The following is a 14,708-nucleotide window of genomic DNA, read 5'->3' on the forward strand; positions in this document are numbered from 1 at the left end:
ATTGTAGACAATGTTTACAATTTTAAACTAAACAGATGTGTATTGCACGTTGTTTCTACCTAGAAATATGTAAAAATGTTTAAACGAGTATAGTCTTTAAAAAAATGTCAAAATTATCCATAAAAAAACTTAGAATTTTGTTTGAAAAATAATTATAAGGACTTAATTGCTATTGCTTTTAAAACTTAATGACTTCATTGTCAAAAGAAATTCTCAATGACTGAATTGTCAAACAATAGAAAAACTAATAGGATATTTTGTTGAAAATCATATTAGGAACACAGAACAAACTTATAACATATCCATACAGATATATTTTTAAATATTAATACGTGCCATATACAATTATACTTATACACGAAATAATAAATACATAATCTAAACTAATTAGTATAAAATATAATTATCTTTAATTGCTTAATAATTATTCTAAAAGATAGTATACTTAGTCCATTCCTAATTATTATATAAACACCTATTAAATTTATAAGTACCAAAACACTTAATACATCATTAATTAGTATATTATATACTAATATTTAGTATCATATGTATATACGAGTAATAAAAGGTATAAGCACAAATCATATTAAAAAAAATTACACGCGGTGTTGTATTAATTTTTAAATAGAATTATGGTAAATTTATTAGTATAAATAATAAGCTTCCGAAGCATTATTAATTCCTATGTACAAATTACTATAAATGTTTACAAACTTTACTTATCTACTTGCTGGAATCTATTTATTTATTAAAACAATATTAATTTATTCTACATTTATTAGGCTAATAATGTTACTCCATCCATATTAGAGCACTTCAAAAATATTTTAATATTTTTTCTTCTTTCTTTCACCATATAAATATATATATATTAAAAACATTTCAATTATTCACTTATTCTCTTTCTTTCTTTTCTTGTTTTTTCCTAGTCTCTCTTTCTTTTTTATCTCTCTCCATATATTTAGATGTCTACATGTTTTTTTTTTTCATAAATATATAGATATATTATTCTTTATATAATTAGGACACATTAAAAAATAATTTTTAATATATTATTATTGTTTTCATTTAATTTAATTTGATTACCAATTATATATACTTTACATAATATATAAATAATTTATATTATAATATTAATGGATTGAGATTATATCTTGATTAAAAATATTAAAGGATATAATTAAGGGATTATACTTTTTTAGATCATGTGTTTTCTTACATTACTTGTTTTGATCCTGTGTTATGACAAATTATTTGTTGGACTCTAAATTTTGTAAAATAGTTCAAATAGATCCCTAAACCAGGTTTTGATCAAAGTTTTTTTGAGCTAAAAATACAAATAATTTACCAAACTAACAACTCATAACAAAAACGCAACCATTTTACCTAACAACAGTGTTGTTATACTTAATATTTTGTTTTTCAGAATTGAGTTTAAGAGTCTATATGAATTATTTTATAAAATATAAAGTCCAAAAAGTAATTTATTAAAACACATGATCCAAATATGTAATGAACCAAAAACGTATTAACCCTATAATTAATGATATTATTAATAGTGAAAGAAAACATTTAAAATGAATATAATATATTAAAAATATGATATCTAAAGGATATTGAGAAAAAAATATATAAAATAATGTCAGTGTAATATAAAAGTTTGAGGTAAATAAATAAAATAATATTTTGATGTTGCATTTTGAAGTATTATACATTTGAAGTGATCCCAGAGATGTCAAAACAACTAAGGACTGTTTTCTTTAAAATAAAAATTGAGAAAGGAAGCATAAAATGCTTCCAGCATATGATGTATATGGGTGATCTGTATATAGGTGATCTATGTTAGAGGAGCTTAAAAAAAAAGTTAATGACTACACTAAATGTAGAGATGGTTCAAGAGCTCCCCTAAACATTTATTAATTATTTTTCTTTTCAAATTAAATATTTTTTATCATTTATTTTTTATTATTTAATTAAAAAAATGTTTAAAGATATAATATTTAAAATGATGTTAAAAATAATATATAGAAATTAATATTTGATGTAATGTAAAAATTTGATGTAGAATAAAAAAATAAAATTTTAGTGATGTATTTTGAAAAATAGAGTTGAGTAGCTGGTCGAATTAGAGGTCTTGTAAATATTAAAGATGAGTGCAGTGAAACATGCATATAAATTCACATGAAGCAATGAAATGCAACTTCTTTCAGCCCAATTTAATATATTGTGCACTGAAGTTAAAAGAGAATGAAAACAGGGGATTATAAATATATTTATAAGTAAAAAGAAATAAACTCCAGCTGTAATCAATACATATACCATCTTTAATTAGTATGATGATCATGCAATTACATGGGTCCCAACGAAAACCCCAAGGCAGTCACACATAAACATTCGAAAAATTTGTCTTGGCACAACACAAACAAACGTCAAAATACATGGTCTCTTCCAAAAAGAATCACTCAAAGACTTTGTCTAACACTGAAAAATACAATAGCAACAAGAGAAAAAAAATTGACCCCACTGAAATTATTATTATTATTTTAAATTCTTTGGTGATTAATTTCTTTTAAGCCAGTGTTTTATGATTATAATAATGATAATAATTATAATATAAAGCCACCTCCCACTTCAATAGTCAGAAGAAAAGCTAAATTGTTTGGTAAATGCCAAGGCTGCAAAGTGAGAGCTCTGACTCACTTGTGGAAAAGGGTTTGGAAAATGGAAAGGAAATCAAGAAAAGGGTCTTTCTTTGTACACTTTATTATTCTGCTACTCTCAAAGGAGTAGTAGCTCTTGTTAATTATGTCCCGTTGGGGACACGTGTAGTCCTGTGATTGGACATGGGGTCACTATTAATAATAATAAGTATGGAAGATAAAAAAGTAAGTTAATATATATGTAAGTTTTAAAATATATATGTAAGTTTTAACGCGTTTTAGGCCGCTATTGTGTTTTTTTTTGTTGTGTAATTTGTTTGGAATCTTTTCGTGATCTCTCTCTCTTTCCAACATTGCATTATTATTAGAATGATTAAACACGAGCTGCACTATCATGGACAGTGACAAAGCTCGTGAAAATGGCAAGTTTTGTAATTGCAAATGGGACACGAAGGTTATTTTAGGTATCAATGGTGATCACATCTGGGATTAATGGATTACGAGCAGAGTCGGGTCTATTACTTGAAAACGATGTGTGTTTGTTTTTTTCATGCATATATGTTTCGTTGGTTGGTTAAACTATACCAAATTGTTATCATATATATATATATATATATATATTCATTTGTTAAATTCATTCATTTGTTTTTTGTTACACTTTTACATTCATAAATAACACTAGCGATCTCATTCTAAACTTCCATGAAACTATATGTAATAATTAATTTTGTTACAAATATACATGTATATTATGATATCATTTGATGTTATTAAAAAAACAGCCGAGAAATAACAGCTGTCTTGTAAGCAATTTTGAAGGTGATAAACTACCTAAGAATCTATAATATTGAAGAAGTAAAACAAGATTTAAAGAAATAACAACGAGTAAGTAAAAGAATCATACCAAGTAATTTTTACAAAATTCACCACTACACAAAGTAATGGCTAATCTTTGGGACCTAGTCCAGAAAAAGAATTTCACTAAGATATAAATTGCAAGTTCTACAACGTATCTCCGATTTTACAACAAAAACAGTAAATCTTGTCTCTCTTGCAAAATTCCTTAGCTTGATCTATTTGAATCTTTACACTTGAACTCTTGCAGATCTAACTTTCTTCCAATACTCAGCCTGACGAACAATCACAGCTAGCCATGGATGAACACCCTCTGAAGATCAAGTTCTTCAACCTGTAAAAGAAAGACAACCAAAAACAAACCATACGAAAAACCCACACAAACTCATTGAGCTGAGAAAAACAACATAACCAATTTTAGATCTGAGTTCTAACCAATTCAAATACCCAGCCACACTCAAAACAGAAAATCGTTAGGAAAACCAATTAACTCAACACCCACTGAAAAACTCAAAACCTAACAATACAGTCACATTAAACAAAGCCACGTAAGCAAACAGTCAACTAAAACAATATCTAACTGACATATGCAACTGGCAAAATAGCAGATGAACCGAAATACTGTCAAAATACAAAATACAGATGGAACTGAAAAACTAATAGATGAATCATGAAATTGCCACAATACAAAATACACAAAGTAAGACACTTACAAATTTCATGTCATAGTTGGTCAAGAACTTGAAAGGAGTAAGAAAAAGAAACAAAGCACTTAATCTTTTGATGATATATATGCTTCTTGATAGAAAATGCAACAAAAAGGCATCAGATAAGGTTAATTCATTTGACTTTTATTACAAATTTACATCAATGACAAGAATTATGAAGCTTCATTTAAAAACCAATTAATAATTAGTAAAATTAACCATATTATTATTAATGATTCAATATTTTTACGCTTATTACATGTGGGACCATACTCCAATAATACATAATCTACACTCATGATCACATTCCAATCTTCCATAAAATTATATGTATTTTTTTTTTACAAATACAATTTTTTTATGACATCATTAAACATTTTATAAAAAATTATCATATTTAGTCAATTTTAAATCACCTATAACAACCGGGAGATAGAATGGTATTTTATTTCAAGAGTTGTGAACCGTGGAAAAGTGACACCTGTCTCATAAGCATCTCATGTCATATAGTTTGGTAAGAACTTGGAAGGAGGAAGAAAAAAAAACAATCACTTAATCTTTGATGATATGTTTCTTGATAGTTATTGAAATGAAGCTAATACACCAAAAGGCAGTATATAGATATGGCCAAAAGAAAGGATAATGCTTTTTTTTTTCTTTCTCCAAAGTTTCACTTATTTAATTTGTACCCTTTATGGAGTGGGTTTTCTATTGAATTATGACAAACTATAGAAGATGAGAATTATGGCCACATGTAATGTTATACAAGAAGACAGCATTGCTTTTGTGGCACATTATATTATTATGCCCTGCTGTAACTTCTAAAAATTTGCCCAAATAGTTTTCTATGTCAGTCTTTTTCTACACACATATTTTCCCCCTTTTCTGATGCTGATGATCAGCCTCTAGTAGCTTCATGTGATATGGTTTCTTCTGCATCATATGAATAAGTTGCAGTTATATTCATGTGTCTTTTTTTTTTTTATAAGACATAAAATAATAATAATGGTACTAAAATGGTATACAGAAAACTTCTTGTCAAAAAAGCAAAAAACATGCTTTTACATTTCATTTGGTTTGAACATGATATGTATGGCTTTTTTTAAAAGATGATTGGTCTTCAAACCATTTCCAACATCAAAACTAATTATTAGACTGGTTTATTTCTTGCTTGCTGTCTTTAGCTTTTTTGCATTTTTCTCCTATTGATTTTAGCACTAAAAAATGAACGGTGCATTTTATTAACTTCACAGTTACTTTTTTCATTTAATGAAATTACTTTTGTTGACTTTCAGAATCCAAAATCAGTCCGATTCAATATTGGAATTAATAGAGATGAGATGAGTTAATGCATGAAAGTGTTCATAATGCCATACTCTCTTTTCTCATTTTTCATATTCTCTTTACAAATTTGGAAAAACAAAGCAAAACCCCACTTGTACTATTGTTTCTTTTTAATCCAATCAATAATGGTTTCTACCAAGTTCTCATATTACACATTGTTTGGTACCTAAGAAAAAGAACACTAATTTGCCATCATAATCATATCAAGATTAATAATTTATTAAAAAGTCAATATTTTAATATAAATAGATTAAACAACTGTATTAATATAATTGGTTAAGATACCTATTTTTGGATACTAGATAAGGATTCTAGACTTAATTAACTAACTAAGATACCCTCTTATCTAATATTGATTATAAAAGTAATATTGGCCTTTGAATTTGAAATTAGGGCATTAAATGAAGGGAGGTGCATTTTGGGGAGTGGAGATAATGATGATGAGATACTCAACTAGCTAGAAAATGAAACTTTTCTAAATCTACCAACACTTGCTATCATAACATATTTGGTACATTCATAGACCATTGTGGCTAGTGCTATAACACCATTTTGTTTTTGCATTATGGCATTAGACAATTAGTAGTATAAAAATGTACTTTTGTAAAAACTTTTTGTATACTTGGGTAGTTGGTACTATATATAGTTTCATCAAAATCAAGAAGCACTGACTTCATCATTGTGAACTTTCAGTGCTTATTTTATTGATTATGTAAAGTTATATTTTTACTTATGGCAATCGAGTTAAAAGAATTTTTTTTTAACTTTGGCCTATTATCCTATCTAAAATCCAGACAAAAACTATATCCTTTGTATGATAAAATAAGAGATAACAGTTCAATAAGTATAGGGGTACCCTTCTCTTTCTCTTTCTCTCTCTCTCTCTCTCTTTCTCTGTCTGTGTCTGTTTGTGGTGTGAAAAAGAGTAAAGATATAATCTTTATCAGAAAAATCCAAATACATGTATGAAGAAGTTAGAAGCTTGTCCATACAAGAGGCCAACTCTCCTTTACACTTTTTTTTTATGGAAGATATCCTTTTTCAGCCTAACATTTGTATTCAACTGCTTTCCGCGTTTTACACATAAATACATACAACAATACATATACATATAAATATATATACATGTATGTATTTATTAAAAGAAACAAATCAATAAATCAATAAATAAACTCTCTCAAGATCTTCAAACCGCGTTGACTTTTCTCTCTCTCTCTCACTCTCACTCTCTTTTTCAAGACTCTTATTCAGAACCAATAGTTATCCCACTTATCATTTCTATCTCTATACCCTTCTGACTAGACTATTACAACTGGAAAACATAAAGAAGAGCTTCAATTTTGAAACCTTTGATTCTTCCATTCACATTGTCCATTAACACTCTTACATCTCATGTATATATCAAAATAATCATTATAATGAAGCCCTTTTTAAAAAAATTGGTGAAACTGCCTTTTTTTTTTCTTTTCATAAGTAGTCTCAGTGGGCCACATTACAAGAGTGTAAACAAAGTTTTTTTTAGTGTATATCATTCTATATAAACACTGTGAGATAAGGCACCACCATGCCAGGCGACAAGGCCAGAATCCCATACATATAAAAATGACCAAAATAATGTAGTTTCTTTGGACTGAGTGGAGGAGAATCTTGTTGTAGTCAATTTACAGATTTTTTTTAATATACATGTATATAGATGATATTTGTTTATGTAAAAAAAATAATGTGCCACATGTTTAACTCATCAGTAACTCTGAAACAGATTAGTACACGTTGAGCTAATCATAACAATGGCATATGAACACACATGTTGTACACCAATGGATCAGACAGTAGTAGAGAAAAAAAAAAGATTAATAATCTTTCTAACAAATGTCAAAAATCTCCTTTATAAAAATGAAAATGGTCAATATGAACTTCTTTTAGTTGACCCTATTGTTTGTAAATATATTCACAACTTGCTGGTTGCATATTATAAATAAATATTCTTGTGTGGTCAGACTGTTCCCCTTATCTCAGTTAGCAAATTAGACAAAGATATTTTGCTGCAGATAATTTATGAAAGGTTCTATCATATAGGTATAAATTTTATATATATATTATATATGTATAATTCAGAGAAATTTTATGTTTTAAATGAATATTAGAATGTGGATCAAGAGAAGGGTCTTCATTTGGATCTGTCAAGTTCTATGAATTCTTGGTACTTAGGCTATCTTATCCCATCTCATGTGCTCCCACATGCATAGCCGTTTTTGACTAAGAAGACAAATATTTTAAGTATAACGATATGGTTTTACTTAGAAAGATGCTACCTGCTACTACAAGAGTTTCCCCCATATAATGATGGTGTTTTTTCCTTTTAATTTTTTTTCTATTTTATTTATTGAAATAGTGATATCTTTCTTAATCACGCCTTCATAAAAAGAGAAAGAGCCAATTTTTATACCATAAATCCCACTTTCTATTTTGTTTATTGTAAAGATGTATCATTATCCTTGGTGTTAACTAGCTCAACCAAAATAAAATCATAAACTATAGAAACCAAGCTCTTATTCTTAACTGTGCTACTGTCGTTATTGAAGAAATATGTCCCAACTTGGACCATAGAACAAGAAAATTAGGTTTATTCTTTACATGAACTTTACAACTGTTTATATATAAGGCCAATTGTTTGAGTAAGAAGAAAGCAAAGCTGAGGGAGAGGTCTATAAGATCATAATGGATGAAGAGTGAGACATAACCAACAGCAAAAATTGTTGCCAAAGACAGCAGCTTTCTCAACGCATTTTTATCATAAAGAACTATTTAGAGGTAAAATACAGATGGGGTTGGATTTGGATCAAGAGTTTTTTAATTAAAACAGATAATATATATTGGGTCAATAGTTTTATTATTATCTGGACTACTGTACCACACAAGGAGATAATGTAAGACAGTGGAAGTCTCATGTGGACTCGAACTATCAATATGTACATGTAAACCTGGCCAATAAGAATTAAAGAAAACCCACCAACAACAATAATTTTCTCAAAAGAAAATCTATTATAACAGGTGCACTACTGCACATAATCATGAACACATAGCATTTTCTTTTTCTTTATTCTTTTTTCTTTTTTCTTTTTTGGGGGTTATGGTAGAGCACCTACCAAGTATGCTCAGCAATGCATGCATGCTTACTTCATAATGCACTCAGAGTAGAAGGTCCTTAAATGATCGAAAATGATAGTAGTAACTTGGAAGAAGAATAGAAACTAGCACAGTAAAAACCATTCAGAACATAGATATTTTCTTCTTTTAACTAATAAAAGTACCTTCCTTTCCTAAGTGTTTGATTAGTCCTCTACTTAGTCACGGGTTTTGTATTAATAAAATATAACCCATTTAATAATATACACTAAAGCTACATTAAGAAAGAGAAGTACAATCTCCAAATGACCGTTTATTGATCTCTGATAGGCACCTAATTACCTCTTTATTGCCTATGTGGATATGACGTTGATCACACGCAATGCCATGTATTCGCATACTATATGTTTTGGTCCTCATGTATTTTATAAGAACTTTCTTTTTCTTTCTAATGGCTGTTTTTTTTTTGGGTCATTAGACATGTGAATGGTGAGTGAGTGGTCCTTTCTCCATTTTAAGGGCATACGACAATGTGTGGAGCCTAAGTACCACTCGAGCAAAGACAAAGATGATTGCATATAAGTATGTGAGTAGGGACAGGTGCCCCAGTACTTGATCAACTCATTCCACTTATTTGCAATCCTGTTTGTGCATAACTAAACCACTGACTCTAGGAAAAACATGTACTACCAGATATTCATTTTGGAGTTCAGATGGATATGGTTCCTTCCATTTGGGGTTTTCCTTTCCCTTTTTTTTATTCATTATATAATCGTTAAGAAAAAGAACTTACCTTAAGATAATCCCAAATAACATTATTTGATAGAAGCACAATCAATCTAATCAAGCTGTTAATTTTCTTGATCAATGGATGGGACATCATATTTGTCGTGGCACTGCAGATTCATTTCCCTTAACATAAATGATTAGGGAAGTTTTTGATGCATTCCCCTCTGAAAGTTCACCATGTTTATGATCTCACTTGTAGTAGATTTCAAAATCTTAACACCACCAAATGTGCAGAAGATCATGCTGATTGAGACTGAAGTATTTCACATTTCATTTTTTACTTTGAATGCTTGAACTTCTGGCCTTATTAGTTATTACGCGTTTTATTACAATCACTCACCGACCAGATATCATTAAGGGACACTTTTTCATCTTTGTTTCTATTACTACTATACACTACTGTGACTTGTGATACTCCTCGTCACATTCAGAATAATAAACCAATAAATATGCCTTTTAAGAATTGGCTAAAAAAAAGAAAAAAGAATTGGCTAATTAAATTCCAAAGATGAAGTTCACGGGCGGCTAACAGGGGCATATCCAGCTCAGACACGTCTCTGCACAAGATCTCATCACTCTACATTTGGAGGCCTACTAACCTCAACTTTTGGACCCTTTTTAACTTTTTCTGGCTCAAGTTTCAGAGTAGACCTCCTCCCGTGACATATAATTTATGTACTAGAAATCGAAAAAGCAAACTCATCAACTACACTTAATGAGACTAGTCAGAGAATGGACGAGAATAAGTTCTATAACTTTCCCACCAGCCATTTTTTTTTATCCCCAAAGAAACCAGGGCAGATAGAATGTACAAAATGAAGGCAAGGCATGTAAAGTAGGCGAAATAGCATTCAGATATTAAGTAGTAGGCGAAATCACATCCAGTTATGCAGAGACATTGGCTTCATAGTGTTTATCTTATATGTATTCTCGAAAAATAAATAGGTAATAGTAAACAGACAGCCAAATCCAAAAAGCAGCTCCCTTCATATCAACTTACCATAACCATTTGTTTTGAGGTCCAACCAAAGATCGCACCAATTTTTGCTGAAGGTAAAATGCAACTCGGGGTAGTAACTAAGCTTCAAGATTTCTTCTTCCTACTAGTAAAACTTTCATGAGGTTGGAGAAAAGATGCCCCGTAGAGGACCGTACTTCTTTTTTTCTTTGCTGGATTTTGTTTTTTTATTATTTTCTTGGGCCAAAATGTAGAGGGAGCACCATCCTTGAAAATCACTCTTCGACAACGTTCACAAGTTCGTACTCGATCAGAGAAAGGTTGTTGTCTTCTTTCACAGTGAAATCCGCAGGGTCAGTGACTTCAACACGGCCCCACTTGTCCACAGCTAGCCTCATTGATCCTTTGAACATGTCGATTTTAGCATTCCGAAAGATAACGGTTGAACCCTCTTTCATCAGGTCCACTAGAAACATCAAGTAAAAAATATGAACATTAAAGAAAGTAAGAAACATTCCATTGTTGGATAAAAGTTGGTGAAAATAATATATTCTTGGTAAATAAAACATACGGGCTACTCAACCAGAAATGCAAAAGGGAAAAATCTTATGTGTACTTAGCTAGGATGCAAGAGAATCTTGCTTGAAGCATTCTAGAAAAGCAAATCATGCACGCTCATGCGATCATTTATTCATTTCCGTATCTAGATTGTAAGCTTAGAAAAAACAAAGACCACCAAAAGTAATAAATACTAGACAGGAGCACGTCTACCCAAACTGTATTTCTGTTAATTCTCATCTTCCCCTCAGCACCACCTCCTCAACATCTCCCAAATACCTATTGCCAAGATAAGGACTAACTCAACATATTTGGCTATGAAATACACATCAATCACAAGGATATCTCTATGCTTTGGAAAGCTTGTATAAATCCCGCTGAGGCTCATCTTGTCGTCATAAAACTAAGCAAGGACCATAAGAAAAGAAGACACCTCGTCTAAGACCCAAAACAATATTTGTAAAGACTTATAGAAGGAAAAAAAATACCAAGTCAGTCACACAAGACAACTACCTAATCATCTAAAAGTACACATGGCAACGAGTAATGCATGAATAATTCAAACATTCTAAGAGTAATTCAAAGCACATAACAATGAGTAATGCATGAATAATTGAAACATTCTAAGAGTAATTCAAAGCACATAACAATGAGTAATGCATGAATAATTGAAACATTCTAAGAGTAAAAAATTAATAGCAGTAAGAATCAGGCCATCTGATTCCATCAGATAACATATCCCCTCTCTAACTTACTTTTATTTCAGGTTTCAAAGCTTTAGAACATCTTATGGACTTCCAGAATTTAGTGAAGCCACAAAAGACCTAGTCAGCTCATCTAAGTACTCTACTTTAGGATAGCAAGAGCATCAGTCATATTTTTGCAACTGCCTTGAAAACGACATCATCACATTGTACAAATACCAGATATGAGTTCAAAATAAGTATGAAGGCATGGTGATAAGACACTATAAGTCTATAACGGAACAGTGTAGTCAATTTTAGAAACTTTCCAGCACACCAAACATGCAAGCTTATCAAACAAAATGAAAATGAAAACAGAGAGTAGAGACTATTATCCAACAATCACCATAAATAAAAGCATAATATTACATCAAAAGCACAATAATAATATCTGCAGTCAAATTCATTAAGAAAATCCAAACAAAAGAAAATAATCCCATAAAGACCACAAGAACATATGTTAACCAGGAACAGAATATATGCATATTTATCAAAAGCTAAAAGCATTCTCAACAGGCTGGTACACAAATTAATATTTACATCCAATGCGGCATTTAAACAGAACATTAATTCAATATACACACCTTGATCGTTTCTAGCTGTGAAGATAATCATTCCAGTCTCATCCCCCACCAAGCATTCAGCAATTCTCATTTGACGAACTTGGGGGCCATCAGCACGGCCCTTCTGCAAAACCATTTTGGTGCTGACAACCTTTACTGTGAGAGTGTGCCCACTGGTCCCAGGCCGGAGCTGCTCAACCTTGGTAAAAACTGGTTTCCTCAAACTTGTTTTTGATTCTGCCATTACAAGAAATCTACACAACCAATTGTTCAGAAATTTCATTAGAATGACACAAATTACATAAAAAATTCAACAAAAAACCCATGTATCTTTTCTAAAGATCTCAAAATCGCCAATTAGGGGGCACCTGAAAGCTCTTAGGGCCATCAAAACAAAAATTCTCAAACATTTTTTCTTGACAAAACAAATTGCACAATTTATAGAATTGGTAAAAGGAATAAGAGCAATTCAAACTTAATATTTCATCATACGGAACCCCAAAAAACTAAACACCACAAACTATGATACACCTGATACAAGCTAAGATCCTAATTTGAAAAGAGAATAAACAACTAGGGTTTGATTGGCAACATTCATGTTTTATTGCTTATTTTTAAAAATGAAATGGATGGGTATAAGATACCTATATATAAATATATATCACCAAGTCAAATGTAGCAATACAGTAACACATTAATGAAATAAATAAATAAAAATCCATTACCCAGATTTCAAATCAGATATATCATCCATAACTAGCCAAATTACAAAAACTAATCATCACCAACACATAAACCCCATGAATTTCATTACAAAAAAATGTATACATCCGCTTCTGATGAGAAATGAAACAGATCAGAAAGATTCAACATAAATAAACAATTCCAGCACCAAAGATCACAATAACCTTGATTGTAACGAATATCATAAATTAAAAAGAAAAATTGAGACCAATAGATTAGAAAATGAAAAGGAGAGATGGGTCTTAGGTTACCTTGAGGATCAAACGAAACGATTTGGGAAGTGAGGAGATCTGAAAGAGAAACAAAAAGTTTTGCCGTCACAGTCGGCTGAAGAAGGAAGGAAATGAGGGTTTTGTATGAAGAGACTTTCTAATATTCTCTTTCACTTCACAATCATCCCCACCGTCCACCTCATCTTTCCTCTTTCTGATCAAGTCTTCCTTTCCCAAGTCAATGACTTTTTATTTTTTTTGAAGGAAATATGTTTTTGGAAATTCACAAAAACATGCAAGGTTTTAAAAAAAAATACTAACAATACATAATTGATAAAAGATAGCATAATCGTAAATAGTGAGTTTTTTTTTAAACAAAGTTTACAATTTTTTTAAACAATACAATTTTTTTTAACCAAAATTTATAAATTTGTAATTAAAATTTATAAGTTTACAATTTTGTAAACAATATTTACAGATTAAATAAAAAATTGTAATAAGTGATTACAGAATTGTAATAAACTGTTATCCATATTTTTGTAATTTTTATAAAATTTCATATTTTTCAAATTTTTTTAAATTAACAGTATTAAGTGTAATTTTATCATATTTTTGTATGTATATTTAATTGAAATTTTTTTTCACTAATGTTGCACAATTTTGTTTAGACAGCACAAAATATTACAAAGGATTAACACATGAGAGTTCAAATATGAAAGATAATAAAAAAAATAATTAGAGCATATTAATAATAAAATATAATTTAAAAATCAGTAAATATGAACAATATATATATATATAGAAAAAATGGCAAAGATAAATGTGAAAAATTGTATAAAAGTTGTTAGAACGCTTCTAATACATTACTAAAATACAATACTAAAATTTGCCTTTCTATCTTTTTTATCATTTAAATATTTTAATTTTTAGTATTTTTTATTTATTACATTTTTTTTTTGACAAATATTACAATATTTTCTTCAGCTATCAAAATAAAAATAAAAGAAAGAAAAACTAATTAAATAAATGAAAAATAAAAAATTAATAATATTCTGTAATTGTATAGGATGCACAATAACAATTATAAAAAATTTATATTTGACAAAATATTCATAATTTTTTTACATTGTAAAAGAAAATACATTTAAGAACATTTGGGGAGTGTTCTTGGCGGCACATGTTGTTAATATATGATTTTAAGAAATAAAAATATATCTTCTATATAAAAAGTGTGAATAATATAAATTTTTTGTTTTAAAGATTTTTTTTACTCACTTTAACAAAATATTCCAATATATTTATAAAATCAATTAAAATTATATATTTATTAATTATATTAATAAAAATTTAAATACTTTAAAATATCATTATTATAATAATATTTAATATTAGACTAGATGTTTATTAATTATATTAATATAAATTCAAATGTTATAAAATATAATT

At 29.3% G+C, this 14,708-nt stretch overlaps 1 protein-coding gene across 1 annotated transcript; it reads right to left on the reverse strand.

Annotated features, from left to right (window-relative positions):
• Positions 1–10,320: 10,320 nt before the first annotated feature.
• Positions 10,321–13,458, reverse strand: LOC133822097 (uncharacterized protein At4g28440-like). Its single transcript, XM_062254319.1, has 3 exons — positions 13,302–13,458; positions 12,328–12,560; positions 10,321–10,908 (listed from the first exon to the last, which is right to left on the reverse strand). The coding sequence occupies exons 2-3, from the start codon at positions 12,548–12,550 to the stop codon at positions 10,718–10,720; spliced, it is 414 nt and encodes a 137-aa protein (XP_062110303.1). The 5' UTR covers positions 12,551–12,560; positions 13,302–13,458; the 3' UTR covers positions 10,321–10,717.
• Between the last annotated feature and the right edge of the window lie 1,250 nt (positions 13,459–14,708).

The sequence above is a fragment of the Humulus lupulus genome, chromosome 3 (genome assembly GCF_963169125.1).
Source record: "Humulus lupulus chromosome 3, drHumLupu1.1, whole genome shotgun sequence".
In the NCBI taxonomy this organism is placed as follows: domain Eukaryota; kingdom Viridiplantae; phylum Streptophyta; class Magnoliopsida; order Rosales; family Cannabaceae; genus Humulus; species Humulus lupulus.